This window comes from Drosophila nasuta, chromosome 3 (genome assembly GCF_023558535.2).
Source record: "Drosophila nasuta strain 15112-1781.00 chromosome 3, ASM2355853v1, whole genome shotgun sequence".
NCBI classification, from domain to species: Eukaryota; Metazoa; Arthropoda; class Insecta; order Diptera; family Drosophilidae; genus Drosophila; species Drosophila nasuta.
In genome coordinates, this window is record NC_083457.1 from 25,468,597 (window position 1) to 25,486,451 (window position 17,855).

A 17,855-nucleotide genomic window follows, 5' to 3' on the forward strand; every position below is an offset into this window, starting at 1 on the left:
GAAGTCGAAAGCTTCTAAATTAAGTTTAGTGAAGTAAGCAACAAAAGTTCGGGATTCGATATATATGAAAGATATATAAAATCATATTTTTCATTTAAAGTTCTATTTCAAGAAAGTATTATAAAAAAGAAAATAATATTTTCATTCCTTCATTTTCATTTTATCAGTTACAATTGATAAAGAAATCTCATTCACAGGGAAATCTTTGATCTTTTATAAAGTTTCGTATAATCCCCGATGTAATTATTTAACTGTATTACAACACTAAACTAAATTATTCAAAAAATAAACTTTATTTCTGAATTCTTAATATTTCAACAAAAAATATATACAAAATTTGAATGCTTAAATGTTTAATTAACTTTTCTTTTTATTTTCAATAAAGTGACTGAATAGGCAAATGATTTTTTCATGTATGAAGCAAGCATTTGAAAACAGTATTTCAACTCAGTTTGTAATTAGTTGCATTGTAACAAGAATCCCTTTCATAGCAAGATGAGCATGCATTGTTCAGCTGACGATTCCTCAGCATTTTTGCTGCTGGGTCTGCCACGAATCGGGTCCAGTTTTTGGGTGCCTTCATCTTGTTGCCTGTGTAAACAGTTGCCATGCCGCTAAATCAGGCGTGTACAATTTCAGTTTGGTGCATTTTATGCCACACATTTTGTTGATGTTCCTCCTCCTTCTCTTTTTCGGTCTTCATCTTCATCCACATCCATACATCTACACATCGACTCCTCGTCTCTGTCGGGGCAAGAAATGTTTGGCAGCAGATGTTTTTTCATTTATACGAGAATATCAACTTTTATCTTGCCAGCATTTTTGTGCTGCACTCAAAGGCTGGCGCTGATGCGATCTCTTGTGGTTCATTCTCATTCTACTTGATATGAACATCTTTTCGAGCCGTTCACCAAATTATGATAATGATAATACATATTGTGTGCTTCCCCTAGCCACTCTCTCTCTCTCTTCTTCTCTTTCTCTCGCTGTCTCTGTAGTTTCCTTTGTCCAACAGATCCTTTTGTTTGAGAGCGAGATCCTTTTCACACCGTTCACCTTTGCTTGGCTCTAACTAATGAGCCAAACCTTTGATGCCAAGCCTTTGATAAGGGAGCGAAAAGAAAGGGCCTAGAGAAATGCGGGGCGTGCCGGATTTGTCATTCAAATTATGGACCAAGGCACTTGGGGAATTGAATCGAGGGCAGGTCCCCCGAGTTGCAAATGCACTCCAAATATTTTCGAAAACGAAAACAAATTTGGAAACCTTCAACTTCCTGACATTTACCATGCGGTTGTACTAAGCAGAGCATTTAATCATTTACACACTTCAATTAGGCTAAACAAATGCGTGCAGTGAAATGAAACTGAAACCTAACATTCGAAAGGGGAATTTCGGAAATTCAGTTGCAGTTCCGGTCGAAGGCGGAAGGCGGAAGGAAACGCGTGCCGAACGCGTGTGAGACGAAGCGAATCAATCCAACAATAATGCGAAGCAGCTGATAAAAACCAAACGAATATTTCACATTTCACATAAACCAAAACCAGCTGCAATGAAATTTGAGTCCCAGAGGAAAGAGAGAGAGTGCAAAACAGCTGTGATCTTTGCGTTCTTTTTGGGTACAAAATTTGCATGCAAAAATGCAGCCAATTTTTTCTTGGCTTGGCATTTGTCAGCTGCAAATTTGCAGATGACTTTTTTGTTGACACTTCCGATGCAATTTAGCTGTAACCCAATGCTGTCAATGTCCTTACTAAACATCCTGCCCGGCCAGCCAGCTAGCCAGCCATGGGTGTTCCTTCTTCCTTCCGTGACTCGGAGTTGTCGCAAATTATTTGCCAAGCCCCGTTAGCTATGGTCATGTCGTGTCTGGTCTTTGGCCACCCGCTTGCATCCTCGGCATCCTCAGTCAAGGTAAATTCAATTTGTACGGCCCCGGCAAACAAAAGGCGTCGGCGGGCGGCGTCTGTTTACACAAACGACGACATTACTGTACTGCACTGTAAAGTAGCATGACAAATTGCCAACAGTCTGCTCAAAAGTATCTGCAACTCACAATCGAGTATCTCGAATTCGTTGGTTTGCAAGCATAAACTTGCACATTATCAATTGTCATTTGACGAGCACTGTACTACGTGTTACGTGTCGGGCACAGTGAGTGCTGAAAGAATGCAGTTAGTATAGAGCAGACATGACAAAGCAACAGTTTACCTAACTATTTCAAAGATCTTTAACGCAATGTAATCTCTAATATGGCTTAAGATTTCGATAACTATCAACTGGATAAGGCTTTACTTTTATGTGTAGAGCAAAGAGATTACAACACAGAAGATTAATAATCACATAGTAAGAATTTAGCTAGTACTGTGGAATTTTTAAACTCGATATTATTTGCTTACAGTCTTTCATTGAATATGCATAAGAAAGTTCAGAAATTGCAAAAGTTATTTCATTTTTAATTTTTAAATACGCTAAAATTATACGACTCTTTGTTTAGGCCAAAATGCAGTAAAAAAAAGTAGACTAAACTACAACAAAAAAAATAAAAGAAAACAAAAATAGAAGATATCTTGCAAAACAATTGGGACTCAAAAACGAGATAATCGTGTTTAAAGAAAGCGTTAATATAATGGAATTTTTAGTCTTTTTTCATTTTAGTAAAATGCATAATTTAGAAATATATTTTTATTAAAATGCATAACGAATAAATTTTAAAATTATAATATAATATAATATAAAGTCCACCTTAAAATTAAACCATCTTAAAAACTACAGATATTCAATGCTGATATATCAAAACTTAAATAATAATTAAATTTTCGACTTGAATAAAATCATATTTCTTAAATTTGCTTGAAGTGAAAGTATCTTAAATTCCACCTAAAATATTTCACCAATTACTCTTAATTCTCAACTTTATAGCACGTAGCTTTTGTCAGTCTGCATGTTAGCAATTGCCCCTGAACTTTTCACTAAGTACTTTTCCACTTCAATTTCCCACTAAGTATTTGTGCTTATACAAAGCGTGTGTATTTCGTCAGAATCAATCGAAAATAATTAAATATTTTTGTAAAGATTTTCGGGGCTACTTTTCAGCTGAATGGTAATTTGGCAAAGAATGCTGCTGTTTGATCTTCGCATCGCTGTTCAAATTAACGTAATTGTAGCAGCTAATTAATCAATCAGCCACATGTGCAAACTATCCATGAGATACACATAAATATTGATCCACAAAAGAAAAGTATTGACCACGCCTCAACAAAACTTTTAATCCATTACATTTGACCTTGCCCTCGCTTGAAGAGCTCTTGAAAAAACAAGTTCATTAAGGCATTGCCTTATAATCAATATAGCCTAATCTAATATGTAATAACGTATGTAACCCACACTCACACACACACGCAAATACATAAACACGTATGTATTATGAACTAATAGGAATTTCTCGTTAAGCAGAAATAATTCCCCTCAATATTATTAATGGCGTTTTCAGCACACGCTGTGCACAGTGTGGCTCAAGTTCAGCGCTCAGAGCTCCACAAAAATCAAACAGAGAGCTTGTCGTTTTTTATGACTAGCAATCCTAAAGATACAGATACCGATTCAGATACCGATACAGATACAGCTCAGAAGATGTCTAGCTTTGGAGCTGAGAGTCCGGTACTAGCCGTTTGCCCGGCACAAACTAATGAAAAATCAATTTAATGCTAATGCAGTGGAAGTGGGGGAGTACCTGAAGGTAGACTCGAAAACCTGGGGGCGGGGTGTTTGTGTGTTGTTGTTTTGTTGTGTTCATTTTGTTGAAACGATCTAACAGATACGACGACGACAAAACTGTGCAAGATCAAAAGGTTCAGAAAAGTTTTCAACATTTTTTAGCAGCATCATAAAAATGTACATAACTTGCTGTTGTTGTTGCTATTGTTATTTTAGGCTAGAGTGGCCCTTTTACAACACACACACACACAAATACATATGTGTGTGTCAGAATGATGTTATGTCTCGCAGCAGTAAACAAACAAATGGCAACAAAATAAACAAATTGACGCGCTAACTCTTTGACATGCTGCTAAATATAGATGCATAGATAGATAGATAGAAATACAGATAGATAGATATTCAGTTGGCCGGATTCTACTTGATGAGCCAAATGAATATTGACCATTTCAATGATGAGAGAGCTGGACTAATCAAACAATAGATGTTCAGGCTGACTGCGAGTGAGTTATTTGAGCTGTCGCTGCACTTAAGTATCTTTGTGATACGCGAGTATCTTTTGTTTGCTTTAGCTAAATGCCATGCTAATGGCACAGCTACTCGTCTTGCCAACTAGTTAATCAAGCTGCTAATAATACAATTTGTGCCAATTACAAACCATTCAGTTTGTTTCTTCTTCTTCTTCTCTCGAAACAGATTTGCATTAATTTCCATTTCAAAATCGGAATTCGAATTTCGAACTGCATTAATCAAATGCAAATAGCTGACAATTTTTTTTTTTTTACGTTCCTTTTTCGGTTTTGGCTTTTGACAATAGCGGAAACATTTGTACACATTTGTTGTTATCCGGAAACTGTAGAACATTTGATAACAAGTTTTGAAATTAAAAACAAGTCTGACTGTCGACGATAAGCTAGCCTCAAATTTCCGCCATCAAAGTGAAATGTTTGTGGTTTTTTTGGTTTTTCTACTCGACCCTACGTAATTTGATAAGCACAAATGCCGACTCATGTGGCAGCCACAGTCTGAAACAGGCAGGTACATCGTAGGACCCCAAGTGTTGCATGCAACGTGACCACAAAAAAAAAAACACAGAAAAACTGAAATACAAAAGCCATGAGACAGCAACTTAACTACTACAACATGCAACGCCAGTTGAGGACTCGATCCAACCAAACAACCAAACAACCAAACAACCAACCGACCAACGAAGCACAGCTAACCATCCATCAACTTGGCCATGGCCAAGACGTGTTGAGCGCTGGCCGCAGCGAAAAATTGAAAAGCATCTAATTGGTAATTATGAGCTGAGCGCGTGCTTGTCCAAAAAAAAAGACAGCAAAACAAGAAGAAAACAAAAAACAGAACATAACATGCAGACAACACAGAAAAAAACAATTTTAAATAAAATAAAAATGATCCAATTGATGTTGCTCGACTTGAAAGTGCCCTGTATGAAAATGTACAGAAAAGTGTGAATAATAGATAAATGTATTTTGGGTAATCTCTGAATTTATATAATATATAATTTTAGCTATTATAAGTATCTAGCAGTAGTATCTTATAACTGTATCTTCTTCACTATGCAAGAACTCTTACTCTGCTTCAGCATACCCCTTAACCTTAACCTACAGGGTATTAAAAGAGTATGGGTCAGGTCCCAAAACACAGCGACTTAGTTGCCCTGGCATTTTGAAGTCGCGCCTAATTTGCTCAAGAGCGCTGTATCTTATGATTAAGCCACATTTTGTCTGCGGGCCAATTGCCAAAAAAAAAGAAGAAAAATACAAAAATAAAGACTGCAGAATGATAAGAAAAAGGTTGAAATTATATGGCAACGATATGCGTGTCTGAACAGATTGGTAATTGTCTAAAATGTGCAGTCACCGTGACTTTCCGACTGACTCTCAACAATTTCTCTTGGCCTCAAGTCGCAGGTCCTCATTCTTCTTTGAGTGGCGCTAATTTGGCCGAGTGGCCCGATACAAGTGTTATTAGGCTAATAGCCATTAGGCTAATAAGCTTACATCTCTGAGCTGAGGATGCGTCTTGTGTCAACATTTCAAAGTTTTAGCTCTGTTTGTCTGTCATCCCTTCTTCCTTCGTCCCCCTTTTGGGGCTGCTGAAGTACTAAAAATAATGGCAAATATTTGCATTCGTCGCTTTTCTGGAGTGGCACTTGAATTGCAGCAGAAAGCGCTTACAATTCACAAGTTAAGGCCAGAATTGAAGAGCCACCATCTAAAGAGTAAATTCCAATTTTTTTATTTATATATTTTTTTTTGTTTCTATCTTTATTTTCTGTTGTTGTTTTCCTTTCACAAATGCTGCATTTTAATTAAATTCCTCAAAAGGCAACTGCAAATAAACTGAAGCATAGAAGAGAATACGTAAAAGAAAAAAGACTAGAAATTATTTCATATTATTAAATGGAGAGAGATGAGGTCCAAAGGGAAGATTTCATTGAAACTGTCCTGCAGCACAATAACAATATTTCACCCTCGCCAAAAAATGATGAGGCATTCAACACACAACACAACTTTGAGTAAGTGTGTGAGTGCGTGTATGTGTGTATGTGAGTGTATCTTGTAGATAGATTTCTGTTGCATACTGGGATTTTGTGGTGTTTGAGTTTCGAGTGCTGAGCTGTGCTGTCCCTTCCTGGCCACAGTTCTTGTTTGGCTTCATTTGTATTTCTCTTCTTTTGGTTTCTGGCCGAAAGAGAGTACAGGAGGAGGAGAGGGAGCGGCAGATACGCATCAGATGCGGGCCCAACCAGGGGCGCTACGGAAAGCCGCTCGTGATGTTCTTTTAGTAAAAGTGTGAAAAATTGAGCGCAGGAGCGGCATGATTAGAACATGGACATAGCATGCGCAGGGCCCAAGTGGTTGTTCCGCTCCTGGCTGGCAGCCATTCAGAGAGCACGATGTAAACAACCAACAAACATTAAAAACAGAGAGAAAGATTGAAGCGAGAGAGAGAGAGAGTGAGAAGGAGAGTTGAAGCCAAAAACTCGTCGGACATCTTTAAACGTGAGTGAGCGCGAGGGAGTTTCTTTTTCTGCGCTGGTGTTTGTGCGTGCGAGTGTGTGTGCGTTGGTGTGCATGTTGTTTTGGGCTGCTCGTCGTAGTGCAGCAGCAAGAGTGACGTCGCGACGTCAATGAGATGCAGCGCACGAAGTTCAACTTACTGTGTTGCTGCTGGTGGTTGTTTTTGCGCCGAAACACATTAGCAACGTCGACGTCGTCACGAAGCCAAAACTGAGCGAGAGAGCGACTCGCAGGAGAGAGCGCATTTGAAGTTGAAAAACCAGAAGCCGTAAACAACAAACGCATCAACAATACAAATCAGTTTTTGGCGGTACGCGCACCGAGAAGGTTCATATCACGACGGCAACGCAGCATCGCAAAACGTATTGTGGAAAATTGCTGAATGCTGCAAAACTCGTGTGCGTAAAAATTTTTTGGCGCGTACAGGCGAAAGTCGCAGTAAATAAATCTATAACAAGTTTTTTTAGTGCAACAAAATGAATTAAGCTCTTGGCCAACTCAAGCAGTTAGGGACAACCACAAAATTGTGTTAAAGTGATTACAGCAAAAAGAAAATAAAGTGATTTCAGTGATGATGCCAGCCACGCCTACAATTGTGTTTGAGAACGGCACCATGCTGGGTGCTATGAGCGGCGAGCAGAGGAAACTGCAGCCGCCGAGCGCAGCATTTGTCATACCGGAAATTGTGATTAGCGGCAGCCAAAGCAGCAACAGCCTTAATCGGAGTCGCAATGACGTTGCCCACGAGGAAATGCCCGCGGAGTGCACGGCGCTGCTCGAGCAGCAACTGCAACATGCTGGAGCCGGAGCTGCCACCGAGGAGGATAACGAATTCGACCAATTCATATTGAATCGCACCACATCCGAAAGCAACATGCTCGAGTCAAGCATCTACAGCGAGCTGCAGTTTACAACCAGCAACAACAGTCCAGCTCCACCTGCAACACAATCTGTGGCAGCTGCACTCAACACGAGCGCCTGCTCTCGCAGTGATTCGCGTCAGAGCAAGCGCACGCGCCGCAAGTTGCACAAGAGCAAAAGTAAATGCAGCAACAATGTTGCCGTCGTTGCTGGCGCTGGCGCCACAACAGCAACAACAACTGTGGTGGCGCCACCTGTTGGCAGCTATCCGCCACAATATACGGCCATCTTTTTGGATCATCATCAAGCAGCGGCAGCAGCAGCAGCAAACGCAGCAGCCGCATCGCCATTCCTGAGTGCATCAAATGCAGACGCGGCTGCAGCCAACTATTTGCAATATCATCAGTACTATCAGCAACGTCCCATGGGCATGGGCCATCCTCACCAGCATCCACATCATCATCATCTGCGCAGGTAAACTTAAAAGTGCCATAAAACAGACATAAAGATGACGCTAAAGCGTCTTGCTGCTGTTTTGCCCTTGGGGCCATTGAGGCTGCCACACAAATCGCGCCGCTGTTCAGGAAGTGGCCATTAAAGCCAAAACAACAACGAAAAAAATGGCCACTGTCTGGCCTGGTCAACAGGCAGCAGTAGCTGTGGCTGTGGCGGCTGCTTGAAACCGAAAGTTTTGACAGACGCATTTAAAATTATAATTGGCATGCTCCCGGGCGGAATGAGGCTTCAGCTTCTGCTTCTACTTTTCGTTTGGCTTCTGTTCAAGAAATAAAACTTTATCATTCAACAAAAATCATGTCACGCACAACAGCAAGAGCAGCAGCAACATCGCAGTGTGCTCCAATCCCCATTGCCCCCGTACTACTTAAAAAAAAAACTGGAGCACAGATTTGTTGCCTCTCGAGACACATACAAGGGCAGCCACTTCGTCTCTCTCAATCTCTAGACTTCCCCTACAACAACAGCAACCACACCATGGAGGGCAATTCATGCCTTATTGGGCAGATTAACTGACATTGATATGCACGCCAGAAGAATTCCATAAAGCTAAAAAGATACGCCCCAGACTCTCTTGTACTTGACGGCTTTACTGCAGAACCGCGTGCTGTGGTTGAGGGAAAGGGGGGAGGAGGGAACGTTCGCAGGAGGGAAGTTGCTGCTGTTTAACATGTCACATGTACGGCCTCGGCGATTATCGCAAAGCTGTGTAGTAGAGTAGGCATACATAAAATACCCTGTAATCCAGCAGCAGTCGGGTATATTGTTTAAATAGAGCGGATGTGTGTAGGAAAGCTAAGTTTATCAACTTTACATGCATTTTTATGTTATCGATAACTATCGATAAGATTATTAAAAATTGCTGTTATAGAAAATTCAATTTCTACAAGCAAAAGAAGAATATAAAAACGCAGAAAGTTATACGTTTGCATCTATCGATTGATTGATATCGATGTTTAGAAACTTATCGATACTCTTCATCTAATATCAACATAAATATGATAGCTTTACACGTTTTTCATCCAAATAGCGGCAATGCAATTGTAATAACTTTGAAGTTTTAAGTTTATACATTCATAACTTAATTAGATATTCATTCAAACACCCTACGAAAAACTGTCATAAGGTATCTCGCAGTTTACTCCACCCCATGGTAGACTCATCAATTCTCGGAACTTCGTGCTAGAAGCATAAAAATTAATAGTGGCGCATAAATTTTGTCAGGCCGACAGACAAGAACACGAGACATGGCCCAAAAGTGCCTTTGATTAATTGTCATAGTTTATTTTCCGAGTTATTTTAAGGGAATTTTTAACTAAAAATTCCAAACAAAAAGCAACAGAAACAGAAACTGTAAAAATATTAATTAAAATAGTATATCAAAGTGATTAATGGAGTGTTGTGTATTGTTGTAATCTGAAAAAAAAGCGAAAAGCAAAACGGAAGCAGATGAGATATTAATGTTGTTAGTTACGCAATTTTACGAAACTTTTGATCGACACCTCAGCAATGGATCAAGGTAATCTCCCCATCATAAAAATAAAATCCATTTGATCCAATCAAACCAAAGATCAAAAAGAAATGGATAAATTGACTTGAGAGCTCGAATTGATGGACAGTGCAATTAGTGGACTAAAGAGCTGTCTACTGAGGCTGATAAGTTGGGTGTAATACTTTCTCTGCGGGAGAGAACCCCAAAGATCATTAAGAATGTAAAGTTATTATGACACGAACGCAGGCTCGCAGTCATAAATATTTGCTGTCAAAGTGAAAAGTGTTTGATAAGATGGAAATAAGTCTGAGTTGGAGGTTAATTGAAGGCAATGTTTGCTGTTTGTTGTTATTGTTGGTTGTTTGTTTGTTTGTTTATTGTTCGACTGTTGCCATGTCACAAAATATCAATTTCAAATTTCGAAAATATGAAACAAGCTCAAATCGAAACAGAATTCAATGGAAAAACGCTGAAAGTAAACTTCAGAAATGCCTAAACAAATCAAAAGAGACTTCAATAGTTTCGTGTGTGTGTATATTTGTTGTGCACATAAAATCGATACTTTGTAACGCTCGAGTGCATCTGACAATTGGGTCTACGTAGAGTTCGTTTCAATTTTATAGCCAAGACACGAAATTCAGTTTGGTTCCTTGAACTCACCTCAAGACATGCTTAGCACTGTCATTTGACACCCAGCAGAGCGAGACAGACACATCGACGGATGACAGAGGGAGAGAGAGGAAGTCGAAACCATAGACAGTTTTGGGTTTCAGTCTTGTGGTTATTTGCCTTCGACTCGTCCTCTACTCGAAGCACTTAAATATCCAGCTCAAGCGCACAAGTCCTTGCGGCATGTCCTGATGAGAGTTCCTCCTCAATTGAGCACTTGCATATCGTATATCATATATCCCTTCTAATCTCTGCCACACACTGCTCTAAACTCATCAACCCATAAAATACTCATTAATTTTGTTGTTTGAAATCCTCAAGATGATTTTCTAAAAATTCGCCCCTTTGGCGTTTATTGATAATAAATGCTGTGTGTATGTGTGTGTGTGCCTGTTACCTTCATCTCAACATTTTTGTCAGCAACCCCAAAATCCAAATGTTGTCCACAATCCTGCCCCAGTCGCCACCCTCCCCCTTTGAGTCGTAGCAACTACCCTTGTGGAAGTCTCGCTTGATTTTAGAACAAAATTGAATTTGGTTTTTTGGCACTTTTTATCAGCTCAATACAGGCGAAAGCTAAAATTTGAATCCAGTTGAGTGCATATTACTAGTAATAATTCTTAAGTGTTCAGCTTAGGGGTTGTCAAGTGCTGTACCTTTTTGCTTTTTCTCTTTTTCCGGGTTAACCTTTGAGAAGTTGTCAGTCAAAGTTGAAATTTAATGTAAATAGATTACAATTTCATATTGGCTTTAATATACTACATTTTAAATTATCAATTTGATTTACAACATTTTGCAACTCTGTCAGTCACAGTTAAAGAGCCTTTACCATTTTGCAACACTATTAATTACAGTTAAATGGTTTACAGTCAAACGGTTTAACCTTTTGCAATAATTACTGATAATTAGCTCCATAACTAAATGCACTTTTGACACCTTTAAACCCTAGGCCTTGAAAACATTTATTGTTGACTTTACAACACTACTGTTTACCGTTACAGCGGCTTAAACTCTAAGGTATCTCTGCCTAGTATCAAACGCAGAAAAATCCATTAGTTGTAGTACAGTTACGACTGAGACTCTTAAGTAACTTAAGTGCAGCTTAATGTGGGGGCATTCATTAACAAAAGGCCCGCCACAAAAGAGCAGGAGAATTGGGAATACAACGAGAGTTGGAGAAGCTTCGGGTCTACCCCGAAAAGAAAAGCGAGCGAGCCGAGGGCCGTCAGAATGCGACTTGAGCCTCAGCTTGGTTTAATGATAGGCCGCCGGTCAACGATGGCAGCTTAGGCGGCATCTCAGGCTCATCATCATTTTTCTTTTTTTTAAGACTCGTCGCGAAGTGGAAACAGTAGCTCCACATAACACACAAACGGAGCAAACGCTTGGACCCGTGCTTCGTCCGAAGCCGTAGGCCCAGTTAAGCTGTAAACAATAGCAAGAGCTGTGTATAGGGGCAATTTATGGCCTAAGCGGCTTAGGCGTTACAATTTAAGAACCATTTCGAGCTTGCAGCACGAAGACGAAGACGAAGACGACCTAAACCAAATTGATGGGGAAAATAATTTTGAATAATTCTAATTCACTTTTAATCATATTATTATGTTTGGCTAGAAAGCTGCAGCCACGCCTCGAATGTAAAGGCGGCTAATTTCAAATGAAAACTATTTTAAGTACTTTAAGTGCATTTACATACATACATACAAGTCGCTTCCCTTTATTCCCATTTCCCTTTACGCACTTCCTACCTAAGTTTTTCTCGATTCTTTTCGTCTTTTTCTTTTGGTTTTTTTGGCACCCAATTAGGGTTCTATTGTCTCCGGCACGTAGACAAACAATTTGCGCTCTAATGGCGTACTTAATTATGCCTTAAGAGACATGCGCAGCTGTTCTCAGCTCTCAGCTAAAGAAGTCTCCACTCGGGAGAATTGGTCAAACTCTCCGCGTTACGCATGCGCAATGTAAATGAATGCCAAAAAAAAAAAATGAGCTGAAGAAGACGAAGTTAATGCTATTAGGGAAGTAATTATGCCTAATGACAGCAAACTGTTGCTCAGTCACAGTGAGGCAGTGAGTGGCCCTATAACTGGGTCAGCAAGTGGCTTAATGTCTTCTCTCCACTTGCTCGCTATCTACCTCTCTTTCTGCCTTGTGGTTAATGGCTAATGACACGGCAAAGAAAGTCTAGTCTATTACGGCCAGACAATGGGCCGCTAAATTGCAACGGAAGTCGAGCCCGAGATTGTGTTGTATGCAACGTAATAACATCTAGCCAATGTAATACCCTATGTAATTAAATTAAAAGGGGTTGTTGCGCATTCAGCAGAAAATTGGCCAAACCTCTAAGAAATTAGTTATAATGTTATATTGAAAACACTTACTCATTCCTAGTATTTGCATTGGGTAAGAATGTTTTTACATCTCAAACTTTTACTATCGATTATGTCTCTATATGGATATCATTGCATCCAAATACTATCGATAGTCTTAGTGAAGCCAGCGCTGCTCTTCATAGACTCTCCATACATCTTTTACAATACTTCTTCTTTTATAGCTTCTTCAGCTCAAAACTTATGACAACCTCTAGGCAATTTCTGCATTTTACTGCCTCCATTAAAGTCTATCGATAGTCTCAGTGAAGGCAGCGCTACTATCGATAACAGCTTTTTGTGTGTCAATTGAAAGAAAGGCTATCGAGCAGAAAGTAGCTCTGCACTTTTATAGTTATTTTATGTTTATGGTGCAACAACTGTCGCGCTCGCTGCCTGCCCCATGTTGCACGTTGGAAACGCGAGAAAATTGTGATGTGTCTGTGAGTGTGCGTGTGTGTTGATGTGAGATGTGTGTGCTGTCCCGATGCTTGCCCCATTTCAATTTCAATGCGCGCTGATTGAGCTTAAGAGCCGAAACTGAAACCGAGGCGAGAAATGTTTACGAGCTGCGCGAGTGCAACGAAACATTTTCGAATAACAATAAATGTTGCACACTACAAAAGCTCATAAATTAGCTGTGTGTGTGTGAGTGTGTATTTGTGTGTTGGGTGTCATTAAAAATGGTGGCACTGTCAAAGGCATTGAAATCAAAGTACCAGAAGACGCCTTCAGCTTTGCCTTTGCCCGCGAGGCCAAACAAATATGTATCTAAGTATCTTTTTGTAGCATTGTATCTTGTGGATGCTACTGCGATGCTCGCTAACAAATGATACAAATTCTAAGCCAAGATCATTAGCGCTGTGGTTAATAATATAGATTTGTAAGCCACAGCTCCTGCTGTGCTCAATTTGGCTCTTGATAAAGTATCTTTCAGATACTCAGACTGCTTCCTATGGCTATTGATATAATGATGCGTAAACCTGCTTAAATGCACTCCATTGTAATAAAATGTTAAATGTAAAAAATAAAAAATAACTAGCGTACGTGTTGCCAATTGTTAATGAAGTCCACAGATTGAGTTATTCTATAAAATTTATGACTCGTCTTCCGTGCGTTGAACGAACATCAGTTTGATGTATGAATCATTTTTATGACATCTACAGAAATGTCATAAATAAGTGTGGCAATGTGTGGCTAAAAATAATATTAATAACTATGCCTACATTTTATTAAATGTACCAAAAGGGCTGCAACACTTTGATATATCTGAAATTGATGGCTCCGTGCACGCCCCAATTACGACCACAATTCCGATGTGTGTGTTCTGTATATATTTTACGATGGGAATACCCCTATATTTTAGCAGATTTTACGATGCTCTAACAGCAGGGTATTATCATTTACCCAATGAAAATACGAGTGTCTATGTGGAATTTAGCTGATGCAATTTAAGAGAACTATTTTTAGTGAACACATATCACTTTATGAATATTAATAATATCCCTCTCGGGAAAAGTCAATTTAAAAACCGCTCTAAACTATTAGTTTTAATGTTGCGCCTTAAATCTTTTAAGTAAAAATAACAAAACAGGTGCTGCACATATTTCCGACTTTCTTTTGTTTATTTACAAATTTTAATTATATATCAAATGAGCTATTCTTTATAGAGTATTTTCTTTGCGTTGTTCGCTGCTTAATTGATTTCCCTCGCAGTCATTTTTTCTAATTACTTTTCTGAGGGGGGAGTTCTTTCTTTTCCTTTTTTGTTAGTTGACAAATTGCAGACAATTGAGTGTGACGCTGTCAAGTTTGAATTAGCTGAGGGAGTTTGCACCCAGAAGTCAAACCTCGCCCGCAGCTGTTGCCTTGTTTTGTAATTAAACAGAAATCTCAAGTTGCCGCTAGCCGCAGTCCCATCCCCAACTCCTCCTCCCTCCCCCAATATCTATGCTTACATGTGGATATTTTTTAAGAGTTTTCAAACGTTTCTTTCTTGGGGCTTTTTATGGTTTTATGCTTCCTTTTTGGGCAGTCCAAAAAAAGGGGGCGGGGCAACGCATTGATTTATGCGAAAGATTTTTGGTTTTTTATGGCGTAACAGAAATTTGTTTTCACACCTGAAAGTTCTGCAGTTTCATAGTTTTTTATAGAGTTTTAATATTGTGCGTTGTTAAAAAAAAAAAACTAAACAATTTTCGAATGCGATTTATGACTCTACAATATAAAAACCTGTTGCAAGTCTCCTTTTGTTTGCCACACAGAGCAAAAAATAAGAAACTCAACTAACAACAGTTCAAACAGATGAAAAGATACAAAACAAAGATAAGGCATAATAATAAATGCGACAGAGAGGGAAGAGAAAAGCAAAGAGCAAATCAAATGGGAAACAGCTGCCTATTTCTAAAATCAAATGGGACACGCACACGCACAGCAGGATACGCGGAGTATTGTCTCGAGGCGGGGCCACAGGATCAAGGGACAAGACAGGCAGGTGCAATGTGTCAGGCCGTAAGATTTTCTCTAAATTTATGCAGGCTCTCTCTCTGTCTGCAACTGGACAGCAACAAGAACAACAACTACTATCAACAAATGTGTGTGTGCGTGTGTGTTCTAAATCATAGACAGACAAAGGACAGGCTAAGACTAAGAGAGTGAGAGGGAGTGCAGGATAAGTGCAAAAGGAGCACCACATGTGGCAAACAATTCAAACTCTGCCATCATCATCCACTGTGATGTAATGTGAGACTAAGCAGCCACGACTCCACAACTTTGCTTTGCTACCTGCTTCTGCATCAGCTTCAGGTAGTCGAGAACAACTCGGAATAATGCTGACACTTTAACGCGTGCATCAGACATTGAGACAAAGAAGCGAGGACGAACGCAAGAAATCAAAAAATAATAGATTCAATTAAATTTATGGATTTTAGGCAGCTGAATTCTTCATAGAATTTATTTCACTCAGCTCAATTTTTCTTACAAGCATATTGTTTATTTATTTATTTTGATAATATATTTCAATATTTCACGACATTCAGTGCAAATACTAAGCGTGTTATTTAGTATATTTATTTGCCAAGCTATCCTGAAAATTTCATGATGCCAGCTTGAATATGTATATAGAACATCATTATTATTCATTTTTGTATAGGCTATTTATTTATTTATTTATAATATAATCGATACATTCTTGGTAATCTTTTTTAGATTTCGTGTTTCTTTTTACTCATAAAAATATAATTTGCTTATATATATAATTTCAAAATAAATAATAACAGTTTAAGAATTTCTCAGACTTAATTTATTTTTGTATACTCTCCTGATAGTTTCACGTTGCTAGCTGACATATTAAGAATAGTTGAAATGTTCTAGCTATAATAGAATTTCTTATTAATTATTATCGCTTCTTCATTCGCTGCCTAAGGTTGCCATTATAATTATTGTCTTCTCAGTTTTATCCTAGAACTCACATCTTTTTTTTTCTTAAAGCGTAATATATTTAACCGCAAAATAAAGATATTTAATAAATCATTTCTCCACAAGCAATATAGTATTAGTTGTCATCCCTATATGTTATCCAATGTTTAATCTTTGTTCCCAGCAAGATTTCTTACAGTGTAAACTAACGTGCATTCTCTTCCCTCCTCTCTCTTTCAGAACCCTCTTGGACGTGGCTGTACCACTCGCTGGAGGCAGCGGCGATGTGGCCACCAATCTGGCCAGCACCAATGTGAATCTCAACATGTCCGGCGTGGCTTCAGCCAACGGCGTGCTGGGCAGTAGCGAACTGAGTGCAGCGCCACTCGGCTACAGCTTTCGGAAATGGTTTGCGCGACCCTCGCTGCCCTTTGTCATTGGCATCTTTGCGCTGGGGGGCGTGGCCTGCACACTGGGCGGAATTGTGCTTGGCTCGACGGGATTGATCGAGCACTCGACACAGTATCTGAGTGCAGCGCTGCTCATGATTGGCATTGGCGTCTCGCTGCTCGTCATCTCGGGTGCCATTTGGCGACTGAGTTTACCCGATGACGTCGACGATTGTCCGTGCTTCCGGCGCATGGAGACGTGTCGGAACTGCAATAGTCCGCACTGCACGAATCGCCTGTTGCCGGGCAGTTATCTGTATCCCGAGTTCCAGCATCGTCCGCCGCCACCATCGTATCTGACCTCGTTGAACGAATACGCCTTTGTGTATCATCCCAGTGCGCATCCACAGCAGGCGGCTTATGCCACAGTTCGTATGAACACCCCGCCACCGCTGTATCGCTCCACCTACTCCCTGAAGTAAGTTGGCCACATCATTGTTGTTGCCACTTGACACTTGACTAACCAATTAATTTTCTTCTGTCTACTTCAGCACTTCCACGTCGCATGTGTTGGGCGGAGGCGTGGCATTGCCGCCCACCAGTGAGCAGCCAGCAGAGGAGCAGTTAACGGTGCTCTGCACACGCGAAGCCATCAGCCAGACGTCCTTCAAGGAGCTGGAGATCGATGAGTTGCATCACGAGGAGCCGCCCACACGAGAGGCCGAAAGCCAAACGCTCTTCAAGGAGGTCGAACTGGACTAGACTGTGCTGCCAAAGGAATCTCAATTCTGTCACCTGGTTCCCAGTTCTCAGTTCTCAGCTCCCAGATCACAGTTGTTGTCGCCTCCCCGCCCCCATCAACTCTTGACTGATTTTTACTATATACAAAACTTGATGCGTATCTTCAACATATGGAAATCCAAGAAAACTGTACAAATTATTTAGCGAATTTTAAGTGTACATAATTTATACATATATATATCCTTTACATCCTATTAATATACATATACAATGCATATTATATACATATATCGATATACGATTTAATATTTAGTGTAGCGTTTAACTGCAGATGTTTTTCAGTTTTATGTTTATGTTGATCATATTCCAAATGCCAAATTTACTCGTAAATTAATAAATGTCTTTAAGAGGCCTAAATGTGAAATCAATATAGTTTTCTTTATGGATATGGGTTTAAGGGGTTGTTGCTTGAATGATTTTTGATTTAGTTGTTATATAGTCAAAAATTGAACATGAAAAACTTCTATAGCATCAAAAGAACCAAGTCGAAGAATTAAAAGGAGCCAAATTTTCAATAAGGAGAAAGTCTAGTATGTCTGTAATGTATTTACTAAATATACAATAATTTATTTATGT

General features: G+C 39.5%; 1 protein-coding gene across 2 annotated transcripts; it reads left to right on the forward strand.

Moving 5' to 3' along the window:
* The first annotated feature begins 7,061 nt into the window (after window positions 1–7,061).
* Window positions 7,062–17,610, forward strand: LOC132792559 (uncharacterized). 2 transcript variants are annotated; one of them, XM_060801983.1, is made up of 3 exons: window positions 7,062–8,100; window positions 16,330–16,956; window positions 17,030–17,610. In XM_060801983.1, exons 1-3 carry the CDS (start codon window positions 7,337–7,339, stop codon window positions 17,238–17,240), a joined length of 1,602 nt encoding a protein of 533 aa, XP_060657966.1. In that variant the 5' UTR covers window positions 7,062–7,336; the 3' UTR covers window positions 17,241–17,610. The 2 variants fall into 2 exon arrangements, with proteins under 2 accessions (XP_060657966.1, XP_060657967.1); XM_060801984.1 differs by lacking the exon at window positions 7,062–8,100 and adding an exon at window positions 9,454–9,661.
* The last annotated feature ends 245 nt before the right edge of the window (window positions 17,611–17,855 follow it).